Here is a 25,859-nt window from a genome sequence, read left to right as displayed (position 1 = left end):
GCTGATGTGAAAAAAATATGTTGTGATTAATCAAAAGAACAATTAGTGGGGAAAAAAAGATGAGAATTGGGCTGCCTGTGTAAACGCAGCCACAGTGGCCCCAGAGCGTGTGTGTGTGTGTTTTGATCAGGCCACACCCCTCCACACACACCAAATTGGAGAAAACATACCTCAAGGCTGTTGAAAAAATGGTGCGCAAAAAAAAAAAACATCACTGAATGTAGCAAAAACGTTTATTGAACTGAACGCACCCCGGTAGACTTGCCCTCTCAGCACTAGCACTGTTTGATTGGTTGTTTTCCTTTCCATGATAAACATTTATATTTTCAAGCTCATACAGAACACACATTAAAACCAACTACAAAATGTTCTCAATCATAAAAAAGGAGATTTTTTTTTTTTTAAACAAATTCCTATTTTTCCCCTCCATATAATCTCATAATCTTCAGCCTACTTAGAAAGAATGATTTAACTGCAAAATATGAAAAGCGCATTCTGTTCTAATTGTTATTTTGCGACTTTCTAATAATCTATGCCATCACACTACATCACACATGTAAAGCATATATTATAGTAGCTAGTCTTCCATCCATCTCAGTGGCTGGTCTTGTACACCACATCTCCAACCTGGAGTACCCCTGTCTTGCTGACGATATACATCTGTCCAAACAGGGGTGCTGCCTTATAGATGTTCTTCTGGGATGGGTCACACATTCGATAGCTGGGAAGCAAATCAAACCGTAGGAGTTAATACCTTCTATAGGCAATTACTTGTTCTAGTTGTTCTAGAACAGAAGTCACATTGTGCTTGATCACAGATGGCAGTTTTTCGAGAGAATCACATTTGTAATGCATTGTGGGTAAATTGTGACTGACTGATCTTCAAATAATAATGAGTAGTCATTTATGATGCGAGGTGATTTGTAGATCAGTCCGTCGGCAGTTACTTGCACTATCGAGCTGCAATATCGAACAAACCCAAAGACAGACAAATCCCACACTGAACAAAAATATAAAACACTAAGATTTTACTGAGTTACAGTTCATATAAAAGAAATCAGTTAATTGAAATAAATAAATTAGGTCCCTAATCTATGAATTTCACATGACTGGGAATACAGATATGCATCTGTTGGTCTCAGAGCTTGGGGTGTGGATCAGAAAACCAGTCAGTATCTGGTGTGACCACCAGTTGCCTCATGCAGCGCGACACATCTCCTTCACATAGAGTTGATCAGCAGCCGAAATGCGTCAGATTTTTTAAAACCTTGCTTCTATTGAACATGCCATACAAATAAAGGAATTGTTATTAATTATATGAAGAGTGCCTTGGTCCTCCTTTCGTTTTGTTGATCAGGCTGTTGATTATGGCCTGTGGAATGTCGTCCCACTCCTCTTCAATGACTGTGTTTAGATCTTGGATATTGGCGGGAACTGGAACACGCTGTCGATCCAGAGCATCCCAAACATGCTCAATGGGTGACATGTCTGGTGAGTATGCAGGCCATGGGACATTTTCAGTGTCCAGGAATTGTGTACAGATAGATCCTCGCGACATGGGGCCGTGCATTATCATGCTGAAACATGAGGTGATGGCGGTGGATGAATGGCACGACAATGGGCCTCAGGATCTCGTCACGGTATCTGTGTGCATTCAAACTGCCATCGATAAAATGCAATTATGTTTGTTGTCCATAGCTTATGTCTGCGCATACCATAACCCCACCGCCACCATGGGGCACTCTGTTCACAACGTTGACATCAGCAAATTTCTCGCCCACACAACGCCATACACGCTGTCTGCCATGTAGACAGGATGAGATGCCATCTGCTCGGTACAGTTGAAACCGGGATTCATCCGTGAAGAGCTCACTTCTCCAGTGTGCCAGTGGCCATCGAAGGTGAGCATTTGACCACTGAAGTCAATTACGATGCTGAACGGTTGGATGACCAAATTCTTAAAAAAAAACAAAGTTGGAGGCGGCTTATGGTTGAGAAATGAACATTCAACAATCTGGCAACAGCTCTGGTGGAAATTCCTGCAGCCAGCATGCCAATTGCACACTCCCTCATAATTTGACATCTGTGGCATTATGTTGTGTGACAAAACTGCACATTTTATAATGGCCTTTTATTGTACCCAGCACAAGGTGCTCCTGTGTAACGATCATGCTGTTTAATCAGCTTTTTGATATGCCACACCTGTCAGGTGGATGGATTATCTTGGCGAAGGAGAAATGTTCACTAAAGGGGATGTAAACAAATTTGTGCACAAAAGTTGAGATTAATAAGCTTTTGGTGCGTATGGAACATTTCTGGGATCTTTTTCTTTCAGCTCATGAAACACGAGACCAACACTTTACATGTTGCGTTTTATATTTTGGTTCAGTGTAAATATAGTGCCAGCTACTCTTGTTACCTTTTGAGTGTGTCCAGTGGTTGTTTCCTGCTGATGACTCCTGTTTCAGGGTCAACCGTGGTGGAGATGCATCTGGCAAGGATGACAAATGAGGATGACATCCTTTACTTATTAACACCTTAATAGTAATTTTATATAATGTTGGGTTCTGAGGTCCTGAGAAAATGAAAATATACAGTGGGGAGAAGAATAAAATGCTAATTAATTACTTAAAAATCATACAATGTGATTTTCTGGATTTTTCTTTTTGATTCCGTCTCTCACAGTTGAAGTGTACCTATGATTTAAAAAAAATTACAGACCTCTACATGCTTTGTAAGTAGGAAAACCTGCTAAATCGTCCGTGTATCTAATACTTGTTCTCCCCACTGTACTTATTCATGTTACTGGGGGAGTGCTGAGGTTTAGAGGGTCGACACCAGAAGTTAATGGTTGTAGGAGGAAGGTAGTGCAGGGAAGCGAGTACATGTGGCAGGCATTGATAAGCGGAGAGAGCCATAGATTAGTGGTGAAGGGGGGGGGGGGTTGAGGTCAAGTCAGGTCACGTTAAGGGAGAAATAAAAGTTTATGGCCCGTATCACTTAGTGTCCTGCCTAGCAGTAAAGATACAATGTTTGTACCGATGTGTAGGAGGAGACTCAGCCTAGGAGGAAAGGTTAAATATCAGGGCTTGTGTGAAAATGCTTTGTCTAATGGAGCTGTATTGATCCTCTGGGGATGAATAAACTTGGTTAAGCTTTCATAGTGTCTGTTGAGTTTTTACTCTGAGGAAGAGAACCTAACAATAATATAGGGACCCTGTGTTTATATAATATAGTGACCCTGTGTTTACATAGTTTATATAATATAGTGACCCTGTGTTTATATAATATAGTGAGTGACCCTGTGTTTATATAATATAGGGACCCTGTGTTTATATAATATAGTGAGTGACCCTGTGTTTATATAATATAGGGACCCTGTGTTTATATAATATAGTGAGTGACCCTGTGTTTATATAATATAGGGACCCTGTGTTTATATAATATAGTGACCCTGTGTTTATATAATACAGTGACCCTGTGTTTATATAATATAGTGATCCTGTGTTTATATAATATAGGGACCCTGTGTTTATATAATATAGTGACCCTGTGTTTATATAATATAGTGACCCTGTGTTTATATAATATAGTGACCCTGTGTTTATATAGTTTATATAATAGGGTCCCTATATTATATAAACACAGGGTCAATATATTATATAAACACAGGGTCACCATATGATATAAACACAGGGTCACTATATTATATCCATCTATATAAACACGACAATAGCAAACCTTGCTTGTGCCCGTAGCAACGGGAGGAAGTTTGTGATGATAAATGATGATCAGTAGTTAAGACCACATTACCTCCCACACGCCATCACACGGTGCAGCCTCACATTGCCAATCTGAAGATCTTCCCAAGAATCCTAACCGAGAGGAAGATTTAAATTAACGTTTTGGGAATATAATTAGTATCCTAAAACCCCAACACAATAAAACAAAGTAATGACTAAGTGGAATTACAAGAGGCCACTTTTAGCCTCAAAAGACCAGGATATTCCCCATAGAATGACATCTAGAATAACATAGAAACTCTGGATATATCAATTAAACCTCCTCAATTATAGAATTAACAAGGTTTACAAAAATTTGATATTGTTGGATGATGTTGGTTGATGTTGGTTGATGATGTTGGTTGATGTATGATGTTGGTTGATGTTGGTTGATGTATGATGTTGGTTGATGTTGGTTGATGTATGATGTTGGTGGTTGATGTATGATGTTGGTGGTTGATGTATGATGTTGGTTGATGTTGGTTGATGTTTGATGTGTGTGTGATGTTTGTTGATGTGGTGTGGTGTGTTGATGCTGTTTGATGCTGTTTGATGTGTGATGTTGTGTAATGTGATGTGGTGTGATGTGGTGTGATGTGGTGTGTGATGTGGTGTGTGATGTGGTGTGTGATGTGGTGTGATGTGTGATGTGGTGTGGTGTGATGTGACGTGGTGTGATGTGGTGTGTGGTGTGGTATGTGATGTGGTGTGTGATGTGGTGTGGTGTGATGTGTGGTGTGTGATGTGGTGTGGTGTGATGTGTGGTGTGTGGTGTGGTGTGGTGTGGTGTGATGTGGTGTGTGATGTGATGTGGTGTGTGATGTGGTGTGATGTGGTGTGATGTGGTGTGTGATGTGATGTGGTGTGAAGTGATGTGATGTGGTGTGATGTGGTGTGATGTGATGTGTGGTGTGGTGTGTGATATGATGTGGTGTGGTGTGGTGTGTGATGTTGTGTGATGTGGTGTGGTGTGGTGTGATGTGGTGTGGTGTGATGTGGTGTGGTGTGATGTGGTGTGATGTGGTGTGGTGTGGTGTGGTGTGTGATGTGTGGTGTATGATGTGGTGTGATGTGATGTGGTGTGTGATCTGGTGTGGTGTGATGTGGTGTGATGTGATGTGTGATGTGGTGTGGTGTGGTGTGATGTGTTGTGATGTGATGTGGTGTGGTGTGATGTGATGTGGTGTGATGTGATGTGTGGTGTGGTGTGTGATATGATGTGGTGTGGTGTGTGATGTTGTGTGATGTGGTGTGGTGTGGTGTGATGTGGTGTGATGTGGTGTGGTGTGGTGTGATGTGGTGTGATGTGGTGTGGTGTGGTGTGTGATGTGGTGTGATGTGGTGTGATGTGTGATGTGGTGTGATGTGGGATGTGTGGTGTGGTGTGATGTGTGGTGTGTGATGTGGTGTGTGATGTGGTGTGTGATGGGTGGTGTGGTGTGTGATGTGTGGTGTGATGTGGTGTGATGTGGTGTGGTGTGATGTGGTGTGGTGTGTGATCTGGTGTGGTGTGATGTGATGTGGTGTGATGTGGTGTGTGATGTGATGTGGTGTGGTGTGATGTGTTGTGATGTGATGTGGTGTGGTGTGATGTGGTGTGGTGTGATGTGATGTGGTGTGTTGTGATGTGTGGTGTGTTGATGTGTAATGTTGTGTGGTGTGTTGATGTGTAATGTTGTGTGGTGTGTGTTGATGTGTGATGTGTGTTGATGTGTGTGGTGTGTTGATGTGTGATGTGTGATGCTGTGTAGATGCTGTGTGATGTGTGATGCTGTGTGGTGTGTGATGCTGTGTGGTGTGTGATGCTGTGTGGTGTGTGATGCTGTGTGATGTGTGATGCTGTGTAGATGCTGTGTGGTGTGTGATGCTGTGTGGTGTGTGATGCTGTGTGATGTGTGATGCTGTGTAGATGCTGTGTGGTGTGTGATGCTGTGTGGTGTGTGATGCTGTGTGGTGTGTGATGCTGTGTGGTGTGTGATGCTGTGTGGTGTGTGATGTGTGATGATGTGTAGATGCTGTGTGATGTGTGATGTGTGATGTGTGTTGATGCTGTGTGGTGTGTGATGTGTGATGATGTGTAGATGCTGTGTGATGTGTGGTGTGTGATGCTGTGTGGTGTGTGATGCTGTGTGGTGTGTGATGCTGTGTGGTGTGTGATGCTGTGTGGTGTGTGATGCTGTGTGGTGTGTGATGCTGTGTGGTGTGTGATGCTGTGTGGTGTGTGCGTGTTGATAAAGCTGAAAGCAGTAACACTGTACCTCGTCAAAAGCATCACAATCACTGACCACGATGCTGGGTCGGAACCGTGCCACGGTGACCTCCTTCTCCAGCCTGCTGCTCAGGTCCTTCACAGAGGCCTCAGACAGCAGCATGATAGGGCCAAGGTCATTGTACACTATCTAGACAACAACATGGCAGGACCAAATGTCAGGGTACACAACAACATGACATGTTTTCTGTGTCTCTGTACCAGTTTGTCCTGTTTCCAAGTCAACCAGCTTTTTCCCCCGTTCTCCTGTTTTTTTTATTCTCCTTTTTCTAGTCCTCCCGGTTTTGAGCCTTGCCTGTTTCTGGACTTTGTATCCGCCTGCCTGACCATTCTGCCTGCCTTGACCACGAGTCTGTCTGCCACTCTGTACCTCCTGGACTCTGAACTGGTTTTGACCTTTTAGTCTGTCCAACGACCGTTCTCTTGTCTACGCTTTTGGATTAATAAACATCGTAAGACTCCAACCATCTGCCTCCTGTGTCTTGCCTTGTGCCTTGATAGAAACATGAGGAAGTGATGCAACTTCAAAAGTTGATACACTTAGAATCTAATTCAGGACAAAAAAAAAAAGGCATTCAAACATTTTGCTGTGATTTTCACACTTGCTCTACACTAATCCTTGGGAAATATACTTAGAAAATAAATACTTTCACTAAATTGCAAAAAAAATTGATTTTCTGAACATTATCTCAACCAAGTTGCCCCATTAGGGAAGCCATTTACGGCATTAACATGGTCTCTTGTTGTGATAATAAAGATATCCTTTCACATTGAACAGCCAGTGCTGTTCTTTGTTTACGCCCATTATAGCCTACAATTATATTTTAAAAAAGTCAACAAACACAAAGGCTTAGGTAAAAACCCTATCGAGATCTTGGTTCGGGGCGGCAGCGTAGCCTAGTGGTTAGAGTGTAGGGGAGGCAGGTAGCCTAGTGGTTAGAGTGTAGAGGAGGCAGCGTAGCCTAGTGGTTAGAGTGTAGGGGAGGCAGGTAGCCTAGTGGTTAGAGTGTAGGGGAGGCAGGTAGCCTAGTGGTTAGAGTGTAGGGGAGGCAGGTAGCCTAGTGGTTAGAGTGTAGGGGAGGCAGCGTAGCCTAGTGGTTAGAGTGTAGGGGAGGCAGGTAGACTAGTGGTTAGAGTGTAGAGGAGGCAGGTAGCCTAGTGGTTAGAATGTAGGGGAGGCAGCGTAGCCTAGTGGTTAGAGTGTAGGGGAGGCAGGTAGCCTAGTGGTTAGAGTGTAGGGGAGGCAGGTAGCCTAGTGGTTAGAGTGTAGGGGAGGCAGCGTAGCCTAGTGGTTAGAGTGTAGGGGAGGCAGGTAGCCTAGTGGTTAGAGTGTAGGGGAGGCAGGTAGCCTAGTGGTTAGAGTGTAGGGGAGGCAGCGTAGCCTAGTGGTTAGAGTGTAGGGGAGGCAGGTAGCCTAGTGGTTAGAGTGTAGGGGAGGCAGGTAGCCTAGTGGTTAGAGTGTAGGGGAGGCAGCGTAGCCTAGTGGTTAGAGTGTAGGGGAGGCAGGTAGCCTAGTGGTTAGAGTGTAGGGGAGGCAGCGTAGCCTAGTGGTTAGAGTGTAGGGGAGGCAGGTAGCCTAGTGGTTAGAGTGTAGGGGAGGCAGGTAGCCTAGTGGTTAGAGTGTAGGGGAGGCAGGTAGCCTAGTGGTTAGAGTGTAGGGGAGGCAGGTAGCCTAGTGGTTAGAGAGTTGTACTAGTAACCGAAAGGTTGCATAGATCAAATCAATGAGCTGAAAAGGTACAAATTAGTAATTCTGCCCTTGAACAAGGCAGTTAACCCACTGTTCCTAGGCCATCATTGAAAATAAGACTTGCCTAATTAAATAAAGGTCAAATAACATTAAAAAAAATCTAGGCCTATATCATAAGATGCTTTGACTTCAGAAACTTTTGCTCAGTAAATCCGATGGATCTTTCAAATATCCATGGTAACAGAGACCAGGAAGTACCATCTGACAGAGAATCTTTGAGTGACAGAATGGACACTCTTTCTCCTGAATGTCCCAGCCCCCTTATTATCTCAACCAATCATGGCTAGGCGAGATTCTGTATTTTCTCTGTGTCTAAACAGCTTAGTGATTTCACATATGTACAAATTACATACAGGTTTGTTATTAAGGCACATTCTGATCAAATGTTTACTTTTTTACGTTCAAATGCCTCTCCTGTAAAGTAGTAACGTCCGTCACACTGAGGGGGAAAGGTGTTTTTGTGTCTTCTTCACGACTGTATTGGTCTGCGTGGACACTCAGTCGTGGGTGAACAGGGAGTAGAGGAGGGGACTGAGCCTGACACCCACAAGGTTTCCGTGTTGAGGGTCAGCGTGGCGGATGTGTTGTTGCCTACCCTCACCACCTGGGGGGGGCGGCCCGTCAGGAAATCCAGGATCCAGTTTCAGAGGGAGGTGTTCAGGTCCTGAGATTAGTGATGAGCTTTGTGGGCACTATGGTGTTGAAAGCTGAGCTGTCGTCATTGAACAGCATTCTCACATAGGTATTCCTCTTGTCCAGGTGTGGAGTGCAATAGAGATTGCGTCATCTGTGGATCTGTGAATTGGAGTGGGTCTAGGGTTTCTGGGATAATGGTGTTGATGTGACCCATGACCAGCCTTTCAAAGCACTTCATGGCTACAGAGGTGAGTGCTACGGGGCCATAGTCATTTAGACAGGTTACCTTGGTGTTCTTGGACACAGGGACTATGGTGGTCTGCTTGAAACATGTAGGTATTACAGACTGGGTCAGGTTGAGACATGTAGGTATTACAGACTGGGTCAGGTTGAGACATGTAGGTATTACAGACTGGGTCAGGTTGAGACATGTAGGTATTACAGACTGGGTCAGGTTGAGACATGTAGGTATTACAGACTGGGTCAGGTTGAGACATGTAGGTATTACAGACTGGGTCAGGTTGAGACATGTAGGTATTACAGACTGGGTCAGGGAGAGGTTGAGACATGTAGGTATTACAGACTGGGTCAGGTTGAGACATGTAGGTATTACAGACTGGGTCAGGTTGAGACATGTAGGTAGTACAGACTGGGTCAGGTTGAGACATGTAGGTATTACAGACTGGGTCAGGTTGAGACATGTAGGTATTACAGACTGGATCAGGTTGAGACATGTAGGTATTACAGACTGGGTCAGGTTGAGACATGTAGGTATTACAGACTGGGTCAGGGAGAGACATGTAGGTATTACAGACTGGGTCAGGGAGAGGTTGAGACATGTAGGTATTACAGACTGGGTCAGGGAGAGGTTGAGACATGTAGGTATTACAGACTGGGTCAGGTTGAGACATGTAGGTATTACAGACTGGGTCAGGTTGAGACATGTAGGTATTACAGACTGGGTCAGGTTGATACATGTAGGTATTACAGACTGGGTCAGGTTGAGACATGTAGGTATTACAGACTGGGTCAGGTTGATACATGTAGGTATTACAGACTGGGTCAGGTTGAGACATGTAGGTATTACAGACTGGGTCAGGTTGAGACATGTAGGTATTACAGACTGGGTCAGGGAGAGGTTGAGACATGTAGGTATTACAGACTGGGTCAGGGAGAGGTTGAGACATGTAGGTATTACAGACTGGGTCAGGGAGAGGTTGAGACATGTAGGTATTACAGACTGGGTCAGGTTGAGACATGTAGGTATTACAGACTGGGTCAGGTTGAGACATGTAGGTATTACAGACTGGGTCAGGTTGAGACATGTAGGTATTACAGACTGGGTCAGGTTGAGACATGTAGGTATTACAGACTGGGTCAGGTTGAAACATGTAGGTATTACAGACTGGGTCAGGTTGAGACATGTAGGTATTACAGACTGGGTCAGGTTGAGACATGTAGGTATTACAGACTGGGTCAGGTTGAGACATGTGGGTATTACAGACTGGGTCAGGTTGAGACATGTAGGTATTACAGACTGGGTCAGGTTGAGACATGTAGGTATTACAGACTGGGTCAGGTTGAGACATGTAGGTAGTACAGACTGGGTCAGGTTGATACATGTAGGTATTACAGACTGGGTCAGGTTGAGACATGTAGGTATTACAGACTGGGTCAGGTTGAGACATGTAGGTATTACAGACTGGGTCAGGTTGAGACATGTAGGTAGTACAGACTGGGTCAGGTTGAGACATGTAGGTATTACAGACTGGGTCAGGTTGAGACATGTAGGTATTACAGACTGGATCAGGTTGAGACATGTAGGTATTACAGACTGGGTCAGGTTGAGACATGTAGGTATTACAGACTGGGTCAGGTTGAGACATGTAGGTATTACAGACTGGGTCAGGGAGAGGTTGAGACATGTAGGTATTACAGACTGGGTCAGGGAGAGGTTGAGACATGTAGGTATTACAGACTGGGTCAGGTTGAGACATGTAGGTATTACAGACTGGGTCAGGTTGATACATGTAGGTATTACAGACTGGGTCAGGGAGAGGTTGAAAATGTCAGTGAAGACACTTGACATCTGATCAGCAGCGTATGTTCTGAGTTTGCAACCTGGTAATCCGTCTGGCCCCGCGGCCTTGTGAATGTTCATCTCTTTAAAGGTTTTACTCACATCGGCTACAGAGAGCAAGATCACACAGTCGTCGGGAACAGCTGGTGCTCTGATGCATGGCTCCAGTGTTTCTTGCTTCGAAGCGAGTATAGAAGGAATTTAGCTCGTCTGATAAGCTCGCGTGACTTGGCAGCTCGCGTGACTTGGCAGCTCGCGTGACTTGGCAGCTCGCGTGACTTGGCAGCTCGCGTGACTTGGCAGCTCGCGTGACTTGGCAGCTCGCGTGACTTGGCAGCTCGCGGCTGGGTTTCCAATCCGCGATAGGGTTCAAAGCCCTGTCACATCCGACGAGCGTCAGACCCGATGTAGTATTGATCTTAGTCCTGTATTGAATGTAGTATTGATCTTAGTCCTGTATTGAATGTAGTATTGATCTTAGTCCTGTATTGAATGTAGTATTGATCTTAGTCCTGTATTGAATGTAGTATTGATCTTAGTCCTGTATTGAATGTAGTATTGATCTTAGTCCTGTATTGAATGTAGTATTGATCTTAGTCCTGTATTGAATGTAGTATTGATCTTAGTCCTGTATTGAATGTAGTATTGATCTTAGTCCTGTATTGAAGTCCCACTGAGGTCAGAAGTCCTCTTTTAAAAAAAGGGAGGAAATGCAAGTGTGGAATAAGCATAACTTTACTATGTTAATCAAACCCGTCAACTAAGTCATAAAGTGATAACTAAAGGTATTAAGACAAACAAAAACCTTTGTCCTTGATCCCTTTAATGTTTGCAATTTTCTCTCTGGCTGGAGCTGCCTACTACTTTGAATGATCAAATATATTAAAATCTATCCACCAACTGAGCTGTTACCTTTTCATTGCGAGGAAAGAGAGGCTCGCTATCCGCTGATCTCCTGTGTGTCATGTGGGGTTCAAAGTGCACCAGGCGATAGGTTTTACCTGCCCCCAGGTAGCGGGTCAGCCAGCTAGACGCCTCGTCCCCACAGTCCCTGCCCTGGATGTCTGTACTAAACACTCTGGGACACAGAGAAGAAGAGTTAAGACACTTCCTGCTGACACAGACAGAAGGGTTAAGACACTTCCTGCTGACACAGACAGAAGTTAAGACACTTCCTGCTGACACAGACAGAGGTTAAGACACTTCCTGCTGACACAGACTGAAGGGTTAAGACGCTTCCTGCTGACACACACAAAAGGGTTAAGACACTTCCTGCTGACACAGACAGAAGGGTTAAGACACTTCCTGCTGACACAGACAGAAGGGTTAAGACACTTCCTGCTGACACAGACAGAAGGGTTAAGACACTTCCTGCTGACACAGACAGAAGGGTTAAGACACTTCCTGCTGACACAGACAGAAGGGTTAAGACACTTCCTGCTGACACAGACAGAAGGGTTAAGACACTTCCTGCTGACACAGACAGAAGGGTTAAGACACTTCCTGCTGACACAGACAGAAGGGTTAAGACACTTCCTGCTGACACAGACAGAGGTTAAGACACTTCCTGCTGACACAGACTGAAGGGTTAAGACACTTCCTGCTGACACACACAAAAGGGTTAAGACACTTCCTGCTGACACAGACAGAAGGGTTAAGACACTTCCTGATGACACAGACAAAAGGGTTAAGACACTTCCTGCTGACACAGACAGAAGGGTTAAGACACTTCCTGCTGACACAGACAGAAGGGTTAAGACACTTCCTGCTGACACAGACAGAAGGGTTAAGACACTTCCTCTTGACACAGACAGAAGGGTTAAGACACTTCCTGCTGACACAGACAGAAGGGTTAAGACACTTCCTCTTGACACAGACAGAAGAGTTAAGACACTTCCTGCTGACACAGACAGAAGAGTTAAGACACTTCCTGCTGACACAGACAGAAGGGTTAAGACACTTCCTCTTGACACAGACAGAAGAGTTAAGACACTTCCTGCTGACACAGACAGAAGGGTTAAGACACTTCCTGCTGTCACAGACAGAAGGGTTAAGACACTTCCTGCTGACACAGACAGAAGGGTTAAGACACTTCCTGCTGACACAGACAGAAGGGTTAAGACACTTCCTGCTGACACAGACAGAAGGGTTAAGACACTTCCTGCTGACACAGACAGAAGAGTTAGACACTATATAGAAAAATACAAGTTTGAAAATTTCGGAAAGAATAGACAACTGGTTCGACCAAGATTTATTTTAGTTGGGGACAGACCCTAATTACAATATATGTCACAAGAGATTTCACAACACATTAAGTGTGTGCCAACAGGCCCCTACTCTACAACACAAAATCCATGTGTACATGTGTGTGTGTGTATATATGTGTGTACATGTTTGTAATCCATGTGTACGTGTGTGTATGTTATCCGTGTGTGTGTATGTTATCGTGTGTCTGTACCAATGTTTGTGTTGCTTCACAGTCCCTGCTGTTCCATAAGGTGTGACAAAACTAGGGCCTGTAGGACCTGCCTTGTTGATAGTGTTGTTAAGAAGGTAGAAACTAGGGCCTGTAGGACCTGCCTTGTTGATAGTGTTGTTAAGAAGGTAGAAACTAGGGCCTGTAGGACCTGCCTTGTTGATAGTGTTGTTAAGAAGGTAGAAACTAGGGCCTGTAGGACCTGCCTTGTTGATAGTGTTGTTAAGAAGGTAGAAACTAGGGCCTGTAGGACCTGCCTTGTTGATAGTGCTGTTAAGAAGGTAGAAACTAGGGCCTGTAGGATCTGCCTTGTTTCTAGTGCTGTTAAGAAGGTAGAAACTAGGGCCTGTAGGACCTGTCTTGTTGATAGTCCTGTTAAGAAGGTAGAAACTAGGGCCTGTAGGACCTGCCTTGTTGATAGTGTTGTTAAGAAGGTAGAAACTAGGGCCTGTAGGACCTGCCTTGTTGATAGTGTTGTTAAGAAGGTAGAAACTAGGGCCTGTAGGACCTGCCTTGTTGATAGTGTTGTTAAGAAGGTAGAAACTAGGGCCTGTAGGACCTGCCTTGTTGATAGTGTTGTTAAGAAGGTAGAAACTAGGGCCTGTAGGACCTGCCTTGTTGATAGTGTTGTTAAGAAGGCAGAGTAGCGCTGTATTATGGACAGACTTCTCCCCATCTTAGCTACTGTTGTATCAATATGTTTTGACCATGACAGTTCAGGGTTACAATCCAGGGTTACTCCAAACAGTTTAGTCACCTCAACTTGCTCAATTTCTACATTATTCATTACAAGATTTAGTTGAGGTTTAGGGTTTAGTGAATGATTTGCCCCAAATACAACGCATTTTAATAGTTAGGACTAACTTATTCCTTGCCACCCACTCTGAAACTAACTGCATCTCTTTGTTAAGTGTTGCAGTCATTTCAGTCGCTGTGGTAGCTGACGTGTACAGTGTTGAGTCATCCACATACACAGACACACTGGCTTTACTCAAAGCCCAGTGGCATGTCATTAGTAACACATACCTGCAGTCAATGACAGGGTTGTCGGGCTGCAGTAGGGGGAACCTGAGCTCCTCCATGTCTGGACCGTTCAGACACACCTGCCCCCCCTCGCTGGTCAGAGATACCAGAACAAGGCGAGGCTCCTGTCTGCCCGTCACGAAATGACCATCCTCAGTGATCACCAGCCAGTGCCTGCAGAAAAACACAGCATTATCCAGGGGGTGACAGTTAGTTAGTGGGGCGGCAGGGTAGACTTAGTGGTTAGAGAGTTGGACTAGTAACCGGAAGGTTGCAAATTCAAACCCCCGAGCTGACAAGGTACAAATCTGTCGTTCTGCCCCTGAACAGGCAGTTTAACCCACTGTTAGGGCACTACTTTAGACCAGGGCCCATAGGGAATAGGGCACTACTTTAGACCAGGGCCCATAGGGAATAGGGCACTACTTTAGACCAGGGCCCATAGGGAATAGGGCACTACTTTAGACCAGGGCCCATAGGGAATAGGGCACTACTTTAGACCAGGGCCCATAGGGAATAGGGCACTACTTTAGACCAGGGCCCATAGGGAATAGGGCACTACTTTCGACCAGGGCCCATAGGGAATAGGGCACTACTTTAGACCAGGGCCCATAGGGAATAGGGCACTACTTTAGACCAGGGCCCATAGGGAATAGGGCACTACTTTAGACCAGTCCCATAGGGAATAGGGCACTACTTTAGACCAGGGCCCATAGGGAATAGGGCACTACTTTAGACCAGGGCCCATAGGGAATAGGGCACTACTTTAGACCAGGACCCATAGGGAATAGGGCACTACTTTAGACCAGGACCCATAGGGAATAGGGCACTACTTTAGACCAGGGCCCATAGGGAATAGGGCACTACTTTAGACCAGGGCCCATAGGGAATAGGGCACTACTTTAGACCAGGGCCCATAGGGAATAGGGCACTACTTTTGACCAGGGCCCATAGGGAATAGGGCACTACTTTAGACCAGGGCCCATAGGGAATAGGGCACTACTTTAGACCAGGGCCCATAGGGAATAGGGCACTACTTTAGACCAGGGCCCATAGGGAATAGGGCACTACTTTAGACCAGGGCCCATAGGGAATAGGGCACTACTTTAGACCAGGGCCCATAGGGAATAGGGCACTACTTTAGACCAGGGCCCATAGGGAATAGGGCACTACTTTAGACCAGGGCCCATAGGGAATAGGGCACTACTTTAGACCAGAATGACAGAAATCCCCTTCAGAATATGGTAATTAATCTTAACAAAACACGCAAGCTTGAAGACGTTAGAATAAGTGTCCACGGGGCCTCCCGATTGGTTAAAGCTGTCATCGAGGCAAAGGGTGGCTACTTTGAAGAATCTCAAATATATTTTGATTTGTTTAACACTTTTTTGGTTACTACATGATTCCATATGTGTTATTTCATAGTTTTGATGTCTTCACTATTATTCTACAATGTAGAAAATATTAAAAATAAAGAAAAACCCTGGAATGAGTTGGTGTGTCCAAACTGTTGACTGGTACTGTCCACTGAATATAAACGCAACATGTAAAGTGTTGGTCCCATGTTTCACGAGCTAAAATAAAAGAGCACAGAAATGTTCCATATGTACAAAAAGCGTATTTATTTCAAATTTGGTGCACAAATGTGTTTACATCCCTGTTAGTGAGCATTTCTCCTTTGCCAAGAAAATCCATCCACTCTGACAGGTGTGGAATATCAAGAAGCTGATTAAACAGCATGATCATTACACAGGTGCACCTTGTGCTGGAGACAATAAAAAAAGGCCAGTTTAAAATGTGCAGAAGAGAGAAAGAAAAAAAGTCAAGAAGCTTGTCGCCTTGCCTTCCCGCCTTTCGGCGGAGACATGAGCATCTGTCATTATATTCAGATCTCGGGTGTAAATGTGAAGGTGCACTGTCCAGAGGAGTGAAGGAAAGGAGACCAAAAAAGACACCGTGAGAGCAAGTCGGACGTAAACGCTCAGACAAACTAAAAATAACAAAATCTTGATTCTTGTGACACAGGCATTTGGAATATCGTGTGAAAAACATACATTTGAATGAATTCAACATACGGAAAGTATTCAGACCCTTTGACTTTTTACACATTGTTACGTTACAGCCTTATTCTAAAATATATATATATTTGTGTTTTTTATCTAAAACACAATACCCCCATAATGACAGACTGAAAAAAAATGTTTTTTAGAAATTTTGGCAAATGTATTAAAAATGGTAAACAGAAATACCTTATTTACATAAGTATTCAGACCCTTTGCTATGAGACTCTAAATTGAGCTCAGGTGCATCCTGTTTCCATTGATCATCCTTGAGATGTTTCTACAACTTGATTTACCGGTGGTAAATTCAATTGATTGGACATGATTTGGAAAGGTACACCCCTGTCTATAGAAGGTCCCACAGTTGACAGTGCATGTCAGAGCAAAAACCAAGCCATGAGGTCGGCGGAATTGTCGGTAGAGCTCCGAGACAGGATTGTGTCTAGGCACAGATCTGGGGAAGGGTACCAAAACATTTCTGCAGCATTGAAGGTCCCCAAGAACCCAGTGGTCTCCATCATTCTTAAATGGAAGAAGTATGGAACCACCAAGACTCTTTCTAGAGCTGGCCGCCAAACTGAGCAATCAGAGGAGAAGGGCCTTGGTCAGGGAGGTGACCAAGAACCCAATGGTCACTCTGACAGAGCTCCAGAGTTCCTCTGTGGAGATGGCAGGACCTTCCAGAAGAACAACCATCTCTGCAGCACTCCACCAATCAGGCCTTTATGGTAGAGTGGCCAGACGGAAGCCACTCCTCAGTAAAAGGATGCTCTCAATTGTGGCATCTGTAGAAATTTGTGAGTGTTTCCGATGACAAGCCACATTTTTCAGCCTCCTGGGGATGAAGAGGCGCTGTTGTGCCTTCTTCACCACACTGTCTGTATGAGTGGACCATTTCAGTTTGTCCGTGATGTCTACTGTACATCGAGGAACTTGAAACTTTCCACCTTCTCCACTGCTGTCCTGTTGATGTGGATAGGGGCGTGCTCCCTCTGCTGTTTCCTGAAGTCCACGATCATCTCCTTTGTTTTGTTGACGTTGAGTGAGAGGTTGTTTTCCTGACGCCACAATCCGAGTGCCCTCACCTCCCATTATGGGCTATTGTGATGTCATTATGGGGTATTGTGATGTCATTATGGGGTATTGTGATGTCATTATGGGGTATTGTGATGTCATTATGGGGTATTGTGATGTCATTATGGGGTATTGTGATGTCATTATGGGGTATTGTGTGTAGATTGATGAGGGGGAAAAAAACTATTTAATACAATTTTTCGAATTAGGCCGTAATGTAACAAAATGTGGAAAAAGTCAAGGGGTCTGAATACTTTGTGATTATTGCCCCGTCCTACGCGGCACTGATGTCACAGAGACACGCCACGCTGAAGAGTAAAGCTACCGTCTGTTACTTAATACAGCTCCAATGTGTTTACAGTGTAAACTCAGCCTTGTCTCAGGATGGTAAGTTGGTGGTTGAAGATATCCCTCTAGTGGTGTGGGGGGCTGTGCTTTGGCAAAGTGGGTGGGGTTATATCCTTCCTGTTTGGCCCTGTCCGGGGGTGTCCTCGGATGGGGCCACAGTGTCTCCTGACCCCTCCTGTCTCAGCCTCCAGTATTTATGCTGCAGTAGTTTATGTGTCGGGGGGCTAGGGTCAGTTTGTTATATCTGGAGTACTTCTCCTGTCCTATTCGGTGTCCTGTGTGAATCTAAGTGTGCGTTCTCTAATTCTCTCCTTCTCTCTTTCTTTCTCTCTCTCGGAGGACCTGAGCCCTAGGACCATGCCCCAGGACTACCTGACATGATGACTCCTTGCTGTCCCCTGTCCACCTGGCCGTGCTGCTGCTCCAGTTTCAACTGTTCTGCCTTATTATTATTCGACCATGCTGGTCATTTATGAACATTTGAACATCTTGGCCATGTTCTGTTATAATCTCCACCCGGCACAGCCAGAAGAGGACTGGCCACCCCACATAGCCTGGTTCCTCTCTAGGTTTCTTCCTAGGTTTTGGCCTTTCTAGGGAGTTTTTCCTAGCCGCCGTGCTTCTACACCTGCATTGCTTGCTGTTTGGGGTTTTAGGCTGGGTTTCTGTACAGCACTTTGAGATATCAGCTGATGTACGAAGGGCTATATAAATACATTTGATTTGATTTGATTTAAAGCTGTTGTCTGTTACTTAATACAGCTCCAATGTGTTTACAGTGTAAAGCTGTTGTCTGCTACTTAATACAGCTCCAATATGTTTACAGTGTAAAGCAATACAGCTCCAATGTGTTTACAGTGTAAAGCTGTTGTCTGTTACTTAATACAGCTCCAATATGTTTACAGTGTAAAGCTGTTGTCTGTTACTTAATACAGCTCCAATGTGTTTACAGTGTAAAGCTGTTGTCTGTTACTTAATACAGATCCAATGTGTTTACAGTGTAAAGCTGTTGTCTGTTACTTAATACAGCTCCAATATGTTTACAGTGTAAAGCTGTTGTCTGTTACTTAATACAGCTCCAATGTGTTTACAGTGTAAAGCAGCCTTCTGTTACTTAATACAGCTCCAATGTGTTTACAGTGTAAAGCAGCCTTCTGTTACTTAATACAGATCCAATGTGTTTACAGTGTAAAGCTGTTGTCTGTTACTTAATACAGCTCCAATGTGTTTACAGTGTAAAGCTGTTGTCTGTTACTTAATACAGCTCCAATGTGTTTACAGTGTAAAGCTGTTGTCTGTTACTTAATACAGCTCCAATGTGTTTACAGTGTAAAGCTGTTGTCTGTTACTTAATACAGCTCCAATGTGTTTACAGTGTAAAGCTGTTGTCTGTTACTTAATACAGCTCCAATGTGTTTACAGTGTAAAGCAGCCGTCTGTTACTTAATACAGCTCCAATGTGTTTACAGTGTAAAGCTTTATTCTGGAACATTCTAATGCCTTGATTTTATCTGAAATACACAGTGAAATGATTGAAAACGTAATCGAGTTCACCTCCCAGATCGGAAACATTTGTTGTGATATTGTGTATAAAGAAAGACACAACTTTACAATTTAAAATGACTGAAATGGTATAAAATTCTATGTATTGTTAGTTTGGGATTTTGTCTAGACCTATATAACTAAGACTATTTTCGAAGTAAGAGAACAGTTATCCTTTAACATGTAATGTGTTCTCTTGAGATGAAAGTGGTATGTACAGTTTTACTACAAGATATGAATTGCCACAATGTTTGTTCTTCAAAGTATGTATTTGATTAAAATACATAATATTATTATTATTATTATTACAAAAATGAAGTTCTAAGCTAACATATGGAACTGTTTTAAGTTAGCTAAATGATCCTTGGTATGACTATTTGACTTTGAATGTTAAGACCCCTTAAGGTGTCAACGAATACAAAAACCTTATTAGATGAAACATTGAATTTAGCATTACTGCTATTAGCCGATAGAAACACATTGAATAACAGATAGTCCTTACTGCTATTAGCCCATAGAAACACATTGAATTACAGATAGTCCTTACTGCTATTAGCCCATAGAAACACATTGAATAACAGATAGTCCTTACTGCTATTAGCCAATAGAAACACATTGAATAACAGATAGTCCTTACTGCTATTAGTCCATAGAAACACATTGTCCTTACTGCTATTAGCCCATAGAAACACATTTTCCTTACTGCTATTAGTCCATAGAAACACATGTCCTTACTGCTATTAGCCCATAGAAACACATTGTCCTTACTGCTATTAGTCCATAGAAACACATTGTCCTTACTGCTATTAGTCCATAGAAACACATGTCCTTACTGCTATTAGCCAATAGAAACACATGTCCTTACTGCTATTAGCCAATAGAAACACATGTCCTTACTGCTATTAGCCAATAGAAACACATTGAATAACAGATAGTCCTTACTGCTATTAGCCAATAGAAACACATGTCCTTACTGCTATTAGCCAATAGAAACATGTCCTTACTGCTATTAGCCCATAGAAACACATTGAATAACAGACAGTCCTTACTGCTATTAGCCAATAGAAACACATTGAATTACAGATAGTCCTTACTGCTATTAGCCAATAGAAACACATTGAATAACAGATAGTCCTTACTGCTATTAGCCCATAGAAACACATTGAATAACAGATAGTCCTTACTGCTATTAGCCCATAGAAACACATTGAATAACAGACAGTCCTTACTGCTATTAGCCAATAGAAACACATTGAATAACAGATAGTCCTTACTGCTATTAGCCAATAGAAACACATAGACCTTACTGCTATTAGCCCATAGAAACACATTGAATAACAGACAGTCCTTACTGCTATTAGCCAATAGAAACACATTGAATAACAGACAGTCCTTACTGCTATTAGCCAATAGAAACACATTGAATAACACATTGTCCTTACTGCTATTAGCCAATAGAAACACATTGAATAACAGACAGTCCTTACTGCTATTAGCCAATAGAAACACATTGAATAACAGACAGTCCTTACTGCTATTAGCCAATAGAAACACATTGAATAACAGACAGTCCTTACTGCTATTAGCCAATAGAAACACATTGAATAACAGATAGTCCTTACTGCTATTAGCCCATAGAAACACATTGTCCTTACTGCTATTAGCCAATAGAAACACATTGTCCTTACTGCTATTAGCCCATAGAAACACATTGAATAACAGATAGTCCTTACTGCTATTAGCCCATAGAAACACATTGAATAACAGATAGTCCTTACTGCTATTAGCCCATAGAAACACATTGAATAACAGATAGTCCTTACTGCTATTAGCCCATAGAAACACATTGAATAACAGATAGTCCTTACTGCTATTAGCCCATAGAAACACATTGAATAACAGATAGTCCTTACTGCTATTAGCCAATAGAAACACATTGAATAACAGACAGTCCTTACTGCTATTAGCCCATAGAAACACATGTCCTTACTGCTATTAGCCAATAGAAACACATTGAATAACAGACAGTCCTTACTGCTATTAGCCAATAGAAACACATTGAATAACAGATAGTCCTTACTGCTATTAGCCAATAGAAACACATTGAATAACAGATAGTCCTTACTGCTATTAGCCCATAGAAACACATTGAATAACAGATAGTCCTTACTGCTATTAGCCAATAGAAACACATTGAATAACAGATAGTCCTTACTGCTATTAGCCCATAGAAACACATTGAATAACAGATAGTCCTTACTGCTATTAGCCCATAGAAACACATTGAATAACAGATAGTCCTTACTGCTATTAGCCAATAGAAACACATTGAATAACAGATAGTCCTTACTGCTACTAGCCCATAGAAACACATTGAATAACAGACAATCCCAAAAGGAAGTTTGTTCTGTTGACATGCATGTATCCCCTTATTTTAGGCACTAAACTATCTACATACAGTCTAAAGTTTGGACACACCTGCTCATTCAAGGGTTTTTATTTATTTTTTACTATTATCTACATTATAGAATAATAGTGAAGACATCAAAACTATGAAATAACACACATGGAATCATGTAGTAAACAAATAAGTCTTAACCAAATCTAAATATATTTTATATTTGAGATTCTTCAAAGTAGCCACCCTTTGCTTTGATCAAAGCTTTGCACAGGCTTGGCATTCTCTCAACCAGCTTCATGAGGTAGTCACCTGGAATGCATTTCAATTAGCAGGTGTAACTTGTTAAAAGTTAATTTGTGGAATTTCTTTCCTTCTTAATGCGTTTGTGCCAATCAGTTGTGATGTCACAAGGTAGGGTTGGTATACAGAAGATATCCCTATTTGGTAAAAGACCAAGTCCATATTATGGCAAGAACAGCTCAAATAAGCAAAGAGAAACGACAGTCCATTATTACTGTTATTTATTCGTGTTGATGTCTTCACTATTATTCTACAATGTAGAAAATAGTACAAATAAAGAAAAACCCTTGAATGAGTCAGTGTGTCCAAACTGTTGACCAGTACTGGATGTGTTTTACTATTATGACCTGCAGCTGACGGTCAAGCAGTGAGGCAGGCTGTTGCGGAGTGACTGAGTTGGGAGAGAGGCCGGAGGGGTGTGTCTGCCGCGCTACAGCTATTGGCTGAGTCATGTGAGAGCGTCGCGTGTGCACGTCGTCGTGACAACTTTTTTTTTTTTTTTTTTTTACCCGTTTGTAGGTATGCTATTTAAGCGAGTTAATGGGGACAAAGCACTGGAGAACAACATTGGGCGCACCAGAGGGCATTACATTTATTCGCCTGGAGGTGGTTTGAACTGCGTTCTAATGTTGCCTGCTTAAAGAAAACATGCTCAGTTCCTGGGTCTCGAGGGGCTGCCCCGAGTGGAAATTTAAAATGGAAGTTATGGAACTCCCTCGCGTGGTTATTTTTTAATGGGGAAAAGTCCTCAATGAAACTGACATTAGGCCAAATGTGGAGAATTATATATTTGTCTCTGTTGGCCATCAAATAGCCTATTCATTTAAATGGAATTGTAGGCTACCACAATAAATATGTTGAAATGACGATATCACGGAAGTTATTGCAAATTAATTTTTGACACTTGTGTAGCCTACCTGGAAAACCAATTGAATAAATAGCCTATAAAACTTCAGTGTATTATTGTTGTAGCCTTGTGTTACTGTGCTATTATTCATGGGCATGTTTAGTTCATTAAATTGTAAATGATCAAAGCTTAATCGCAATTGCCAATCAGTTAGACAAGTATATTCAGTTCATATACATATTATTAATATTTCATTCAGGGATTTAAATGATGACCCCCCTCCCCCCCATCCATCCTCTGTATTCCTGCAGGCTATTGGGGAAACAAAGCACAAACATCAAAATCGCCTCACTATTCATGTTGAATAAATGAGTCTGTCAATTTGAACTAGGCAAGCTGCTAAATCTAAATCGTTCTTGTCTACATCTTGTCTAGGTTACTGTAGGTTATCTGACATTAGATGTAGACCTATCAGGGGCTATAGGCTACCTGCCTTTATCAACTCAAAACCACGGCAAAACTGAATTACAATCATAAACCCAGATTTTAGTCTGTAGCCTATGTCTATTGAAATGACAAGTCAATCTCGCAAATGGGCCATTTTATAACGGTTTGTAGTCTTAACATCTGGCACATAATAACGGCACAATTGCCAGAAAAAAAAGCCCAACATTCGTTTTTTTTTTACGTTCATCCAAGTGTTTCTTGCTCAGAGATTGAGGTCCTCTGTCCAACTTTCTTCACTCAGTCTCTCCTGTCGGATTTATCTATAGCTATCCACATGCGCAAAGGCGATTTATTTACAATTATAAACCTAGTTAGAGCCCTGAATGCTGATTGGCTGAAAGCCGTGGTATATTAGATCATATACCACAGGTATGACAAAACATTTAGTTTGACTACTAATTGCGTTGGTAACCAGTTTATAATAGCAATAAGGCACCCCGGGGGTTAGTGATATACGGCCATTATACCACCGCTTAACCGCTGTATCCAGGCACCCCGCGTGTAGCGTCATGCTTAAAAAAAACAGCTCTTAGCCGTGGAATATTGGCCATATACCACACCCCCCTTGTGACGTATAGCTTAATCATAGCAGTCAAACGAGTTAAACGGACATCCATTGATGGAGAATTATCTGGCGAGTTTAATAAGGGCAAATTATATTTTCTCTTGCCACATATTGAAATTCCTTTATTATGTACATTTCATAGCTTGTAATAATCATTATTTTGAGGAAACACAATATTTGCTGCTAAAGTTGTTACAAGTTACTATGATATTCATTCTTAAATGGCTCGATAACGTTGTGGAAAAAGGGGGTTTATTGTATAAAATATGGCAACTCCTCTTGCTGTGAAAATAAAATAATTGGGCTCGTTTTTATGCCTTGTGGGCAGCATTTCATTGGTCATTGGTTTTAGAAATGTTTGCTTGACCTGGCAACGCGGGGTGGTTACAGCCAACCACAACCTTCCTGACAAGTTTGGATGATGACACTTGGGGACCTCCTGATTCAAAAACGGACAAACGTGCAATTTGTTGTTGTGGTGAACATGCAAGTTGTTCAACATGATAATCACCAATGATAATCAACCCTGGATTGCTGATGCTACATGTATTGGACTTTGAGAGGCTTTGAAGCCTCTGGTCGGGCCATATTGGCACTCCGCCATAGGAATTAATAGAATTGTGCAGTATCAATTAAATGTTTTAAGGACAAAATTACATGTATTTAATGGCAGGGCGCTGGACACTGGATATCTGCTACATTGCCATGCTGGCATTGTTCGCTCTCTTTTCATGTCCTGACAGTGAGTAAGTAGCTGTGATTGTTTTATCAGTTATCTGGCGTAGGCTACGGTCAGACTGGCCTGTGAGTTTGGAGTCAATATACCGTCAAATAGAGAACTGCAATGGTCATTCTCTCATTTCTGATCTGTGGTCATAACGGTGGGTAAAAGTAGTACTGACGCCTATAAATCATTGATAATCACTAACACGAATCAACATGTGTCACCAATTCAAGCAGTGTCGGCCAACATTAGCCTAAACTCAATAACATTCATTTATAGTTATGAAAATAAATGCTACTGACCGATCTTGTAGTTCACCGCACTTCAAACCAATCTGTTGACATTCTGCGAGGGCCACGGACACGGCTTTCCCAGATTTCAGTGGGTGAATGAGCAGCTGTGACACAACTCCCACACGGACAACTTTCTCCGGCTTGAGGAAATACTTATACCCAAGTCCCAGTCCGACAACAGTAAGACCAGCACCTCCAGCTAACAGCAGGGCTTTCCTATTCTCTGTGAACGCATTAATTAACACTTCTTTAAAGTACATCTTTACTTTTCAAACGGCTCAGATGGACATTGAACCAGAGACTGTTTCGTGTTGAACTTGTTAGTGAAGGGGCTGTTCTATGATGACGTCAGATAAACAGGACTAGTTCCTGGGCTCTGAATTGTACGAAGGACTAGTTCCTGGGTCCTGAATTTATGAATGGATTATTGAAGGTGCTGAAGTTGGAAGACCATCAGCTTGTCATTATAACATTATCTGCAGACCAATTTGTACACAATAATTCTACATATACACAGTGGTGTAAAGGGTTAGGGTTAGGGTTAATTCTACATATACACAGTGGTGTAAAGTACTTAAGTAAAAAATAATTTAAAGTCAAATCAAATCATTTTTTATTTGTCGCATGCAGATGTTAATGGTCACATACACATGGTTAGCAGATGTTAATGCGAGTGTAGCGAAATGCTTGTGTTTCTAGATCCGACAATGCAGTAATAACCAACAAGTAATCTAACCTAAACAATTCCAAAACTACTACCTTATACACACAAGTGTAAAGGGATAAAGAATATGTACATAAATATATATGAATGAGTGATGGTACAGAACGGCATAGGCAAGATGGAGTATAGAGTACAGTATTACATATGAGATGAGTAATGTAGGGTATGTAAACATTATATTAAGTGGCATTGTTTAAAATGTCTAGTGATACATTTTTTACATCAATTTCCATCAGTTTCCATTATTAAAGTGGCTGGAGTTGTAGTGGCAGTAGTTATATATGTAACGGATGTGAAACGGCTAGCTTAGTTAGCGGTGGTGCGCGCTAAATAGCGTTTCAATTGGTGACGTCACTTGCTCTGAGACCTTGAAGTAGTGGTTCTCCTTGCTCTGCAAGGGCCATGGCTTTTGTGGAGCGATGGGTAACGATGCTTTGAGGGTGACTGTTGATGTGTGC

General features: G+C 42.6%; 2 protein-coding genes across 2 annotated transcripts in view; both read right to left on the bottom strand.

Annotated features, from left to right (window-relative positions):
- LOC110505940 (probable N-acetyltransferase camello) overlaps window positions 1–25,859 on the bottom strand; it is a 669,337-nt gene that overhangs the window by 182,598 nt on the left and 460,880 nt on the right. The window lies entirely within an intron of this gene.
- marc1 (mitochondrial amidoxime reducing component 1) lies at window positions 216–25,040 on the bottom strand. The gene is made up of 7 exons (XM_036963123.1): window positions 24,687–25,040; window positions 14,020–14,190; window positions 11,430–11,595; window positions 6,041–6,181; window positions 3,814–3,875; window positions 2,420–2,491; window positions 216–721 (listed from the first exon to the last, which is right to left on the bottom strand). Exons 1-7 carry the CDS (start codon window positions 24,935–24,937, stop codon window positions 595–597), a joined length of 990 nt encoding a protein of 329 aa, XP_036819018.1. The 5' UTR covers window positions 24,938–25,040; the 3' UTR covers window positions 216–594.

The sequence above is a fragment of the Oncorhynchus mykiss genome, chromosome 25 (assembly GCF_013265735.2).
Source record: "Oncorhynchus mykiss isolate Arlee chromosome 25, USDA_OmykA_1.1, whole genome shotgun sequence".
NCBI lineage: Eukaryota > Metazoa > Chordata > Actinopteri > Salmoniformes > Salmonidae > Oncorhynchus > Oncorhynchus mykiss.
The sequence above is the reverse complement of the archived record's forward strand: the minus strand, read 5'-3'. Positions and strand labels throughout refer to the sequence as shown.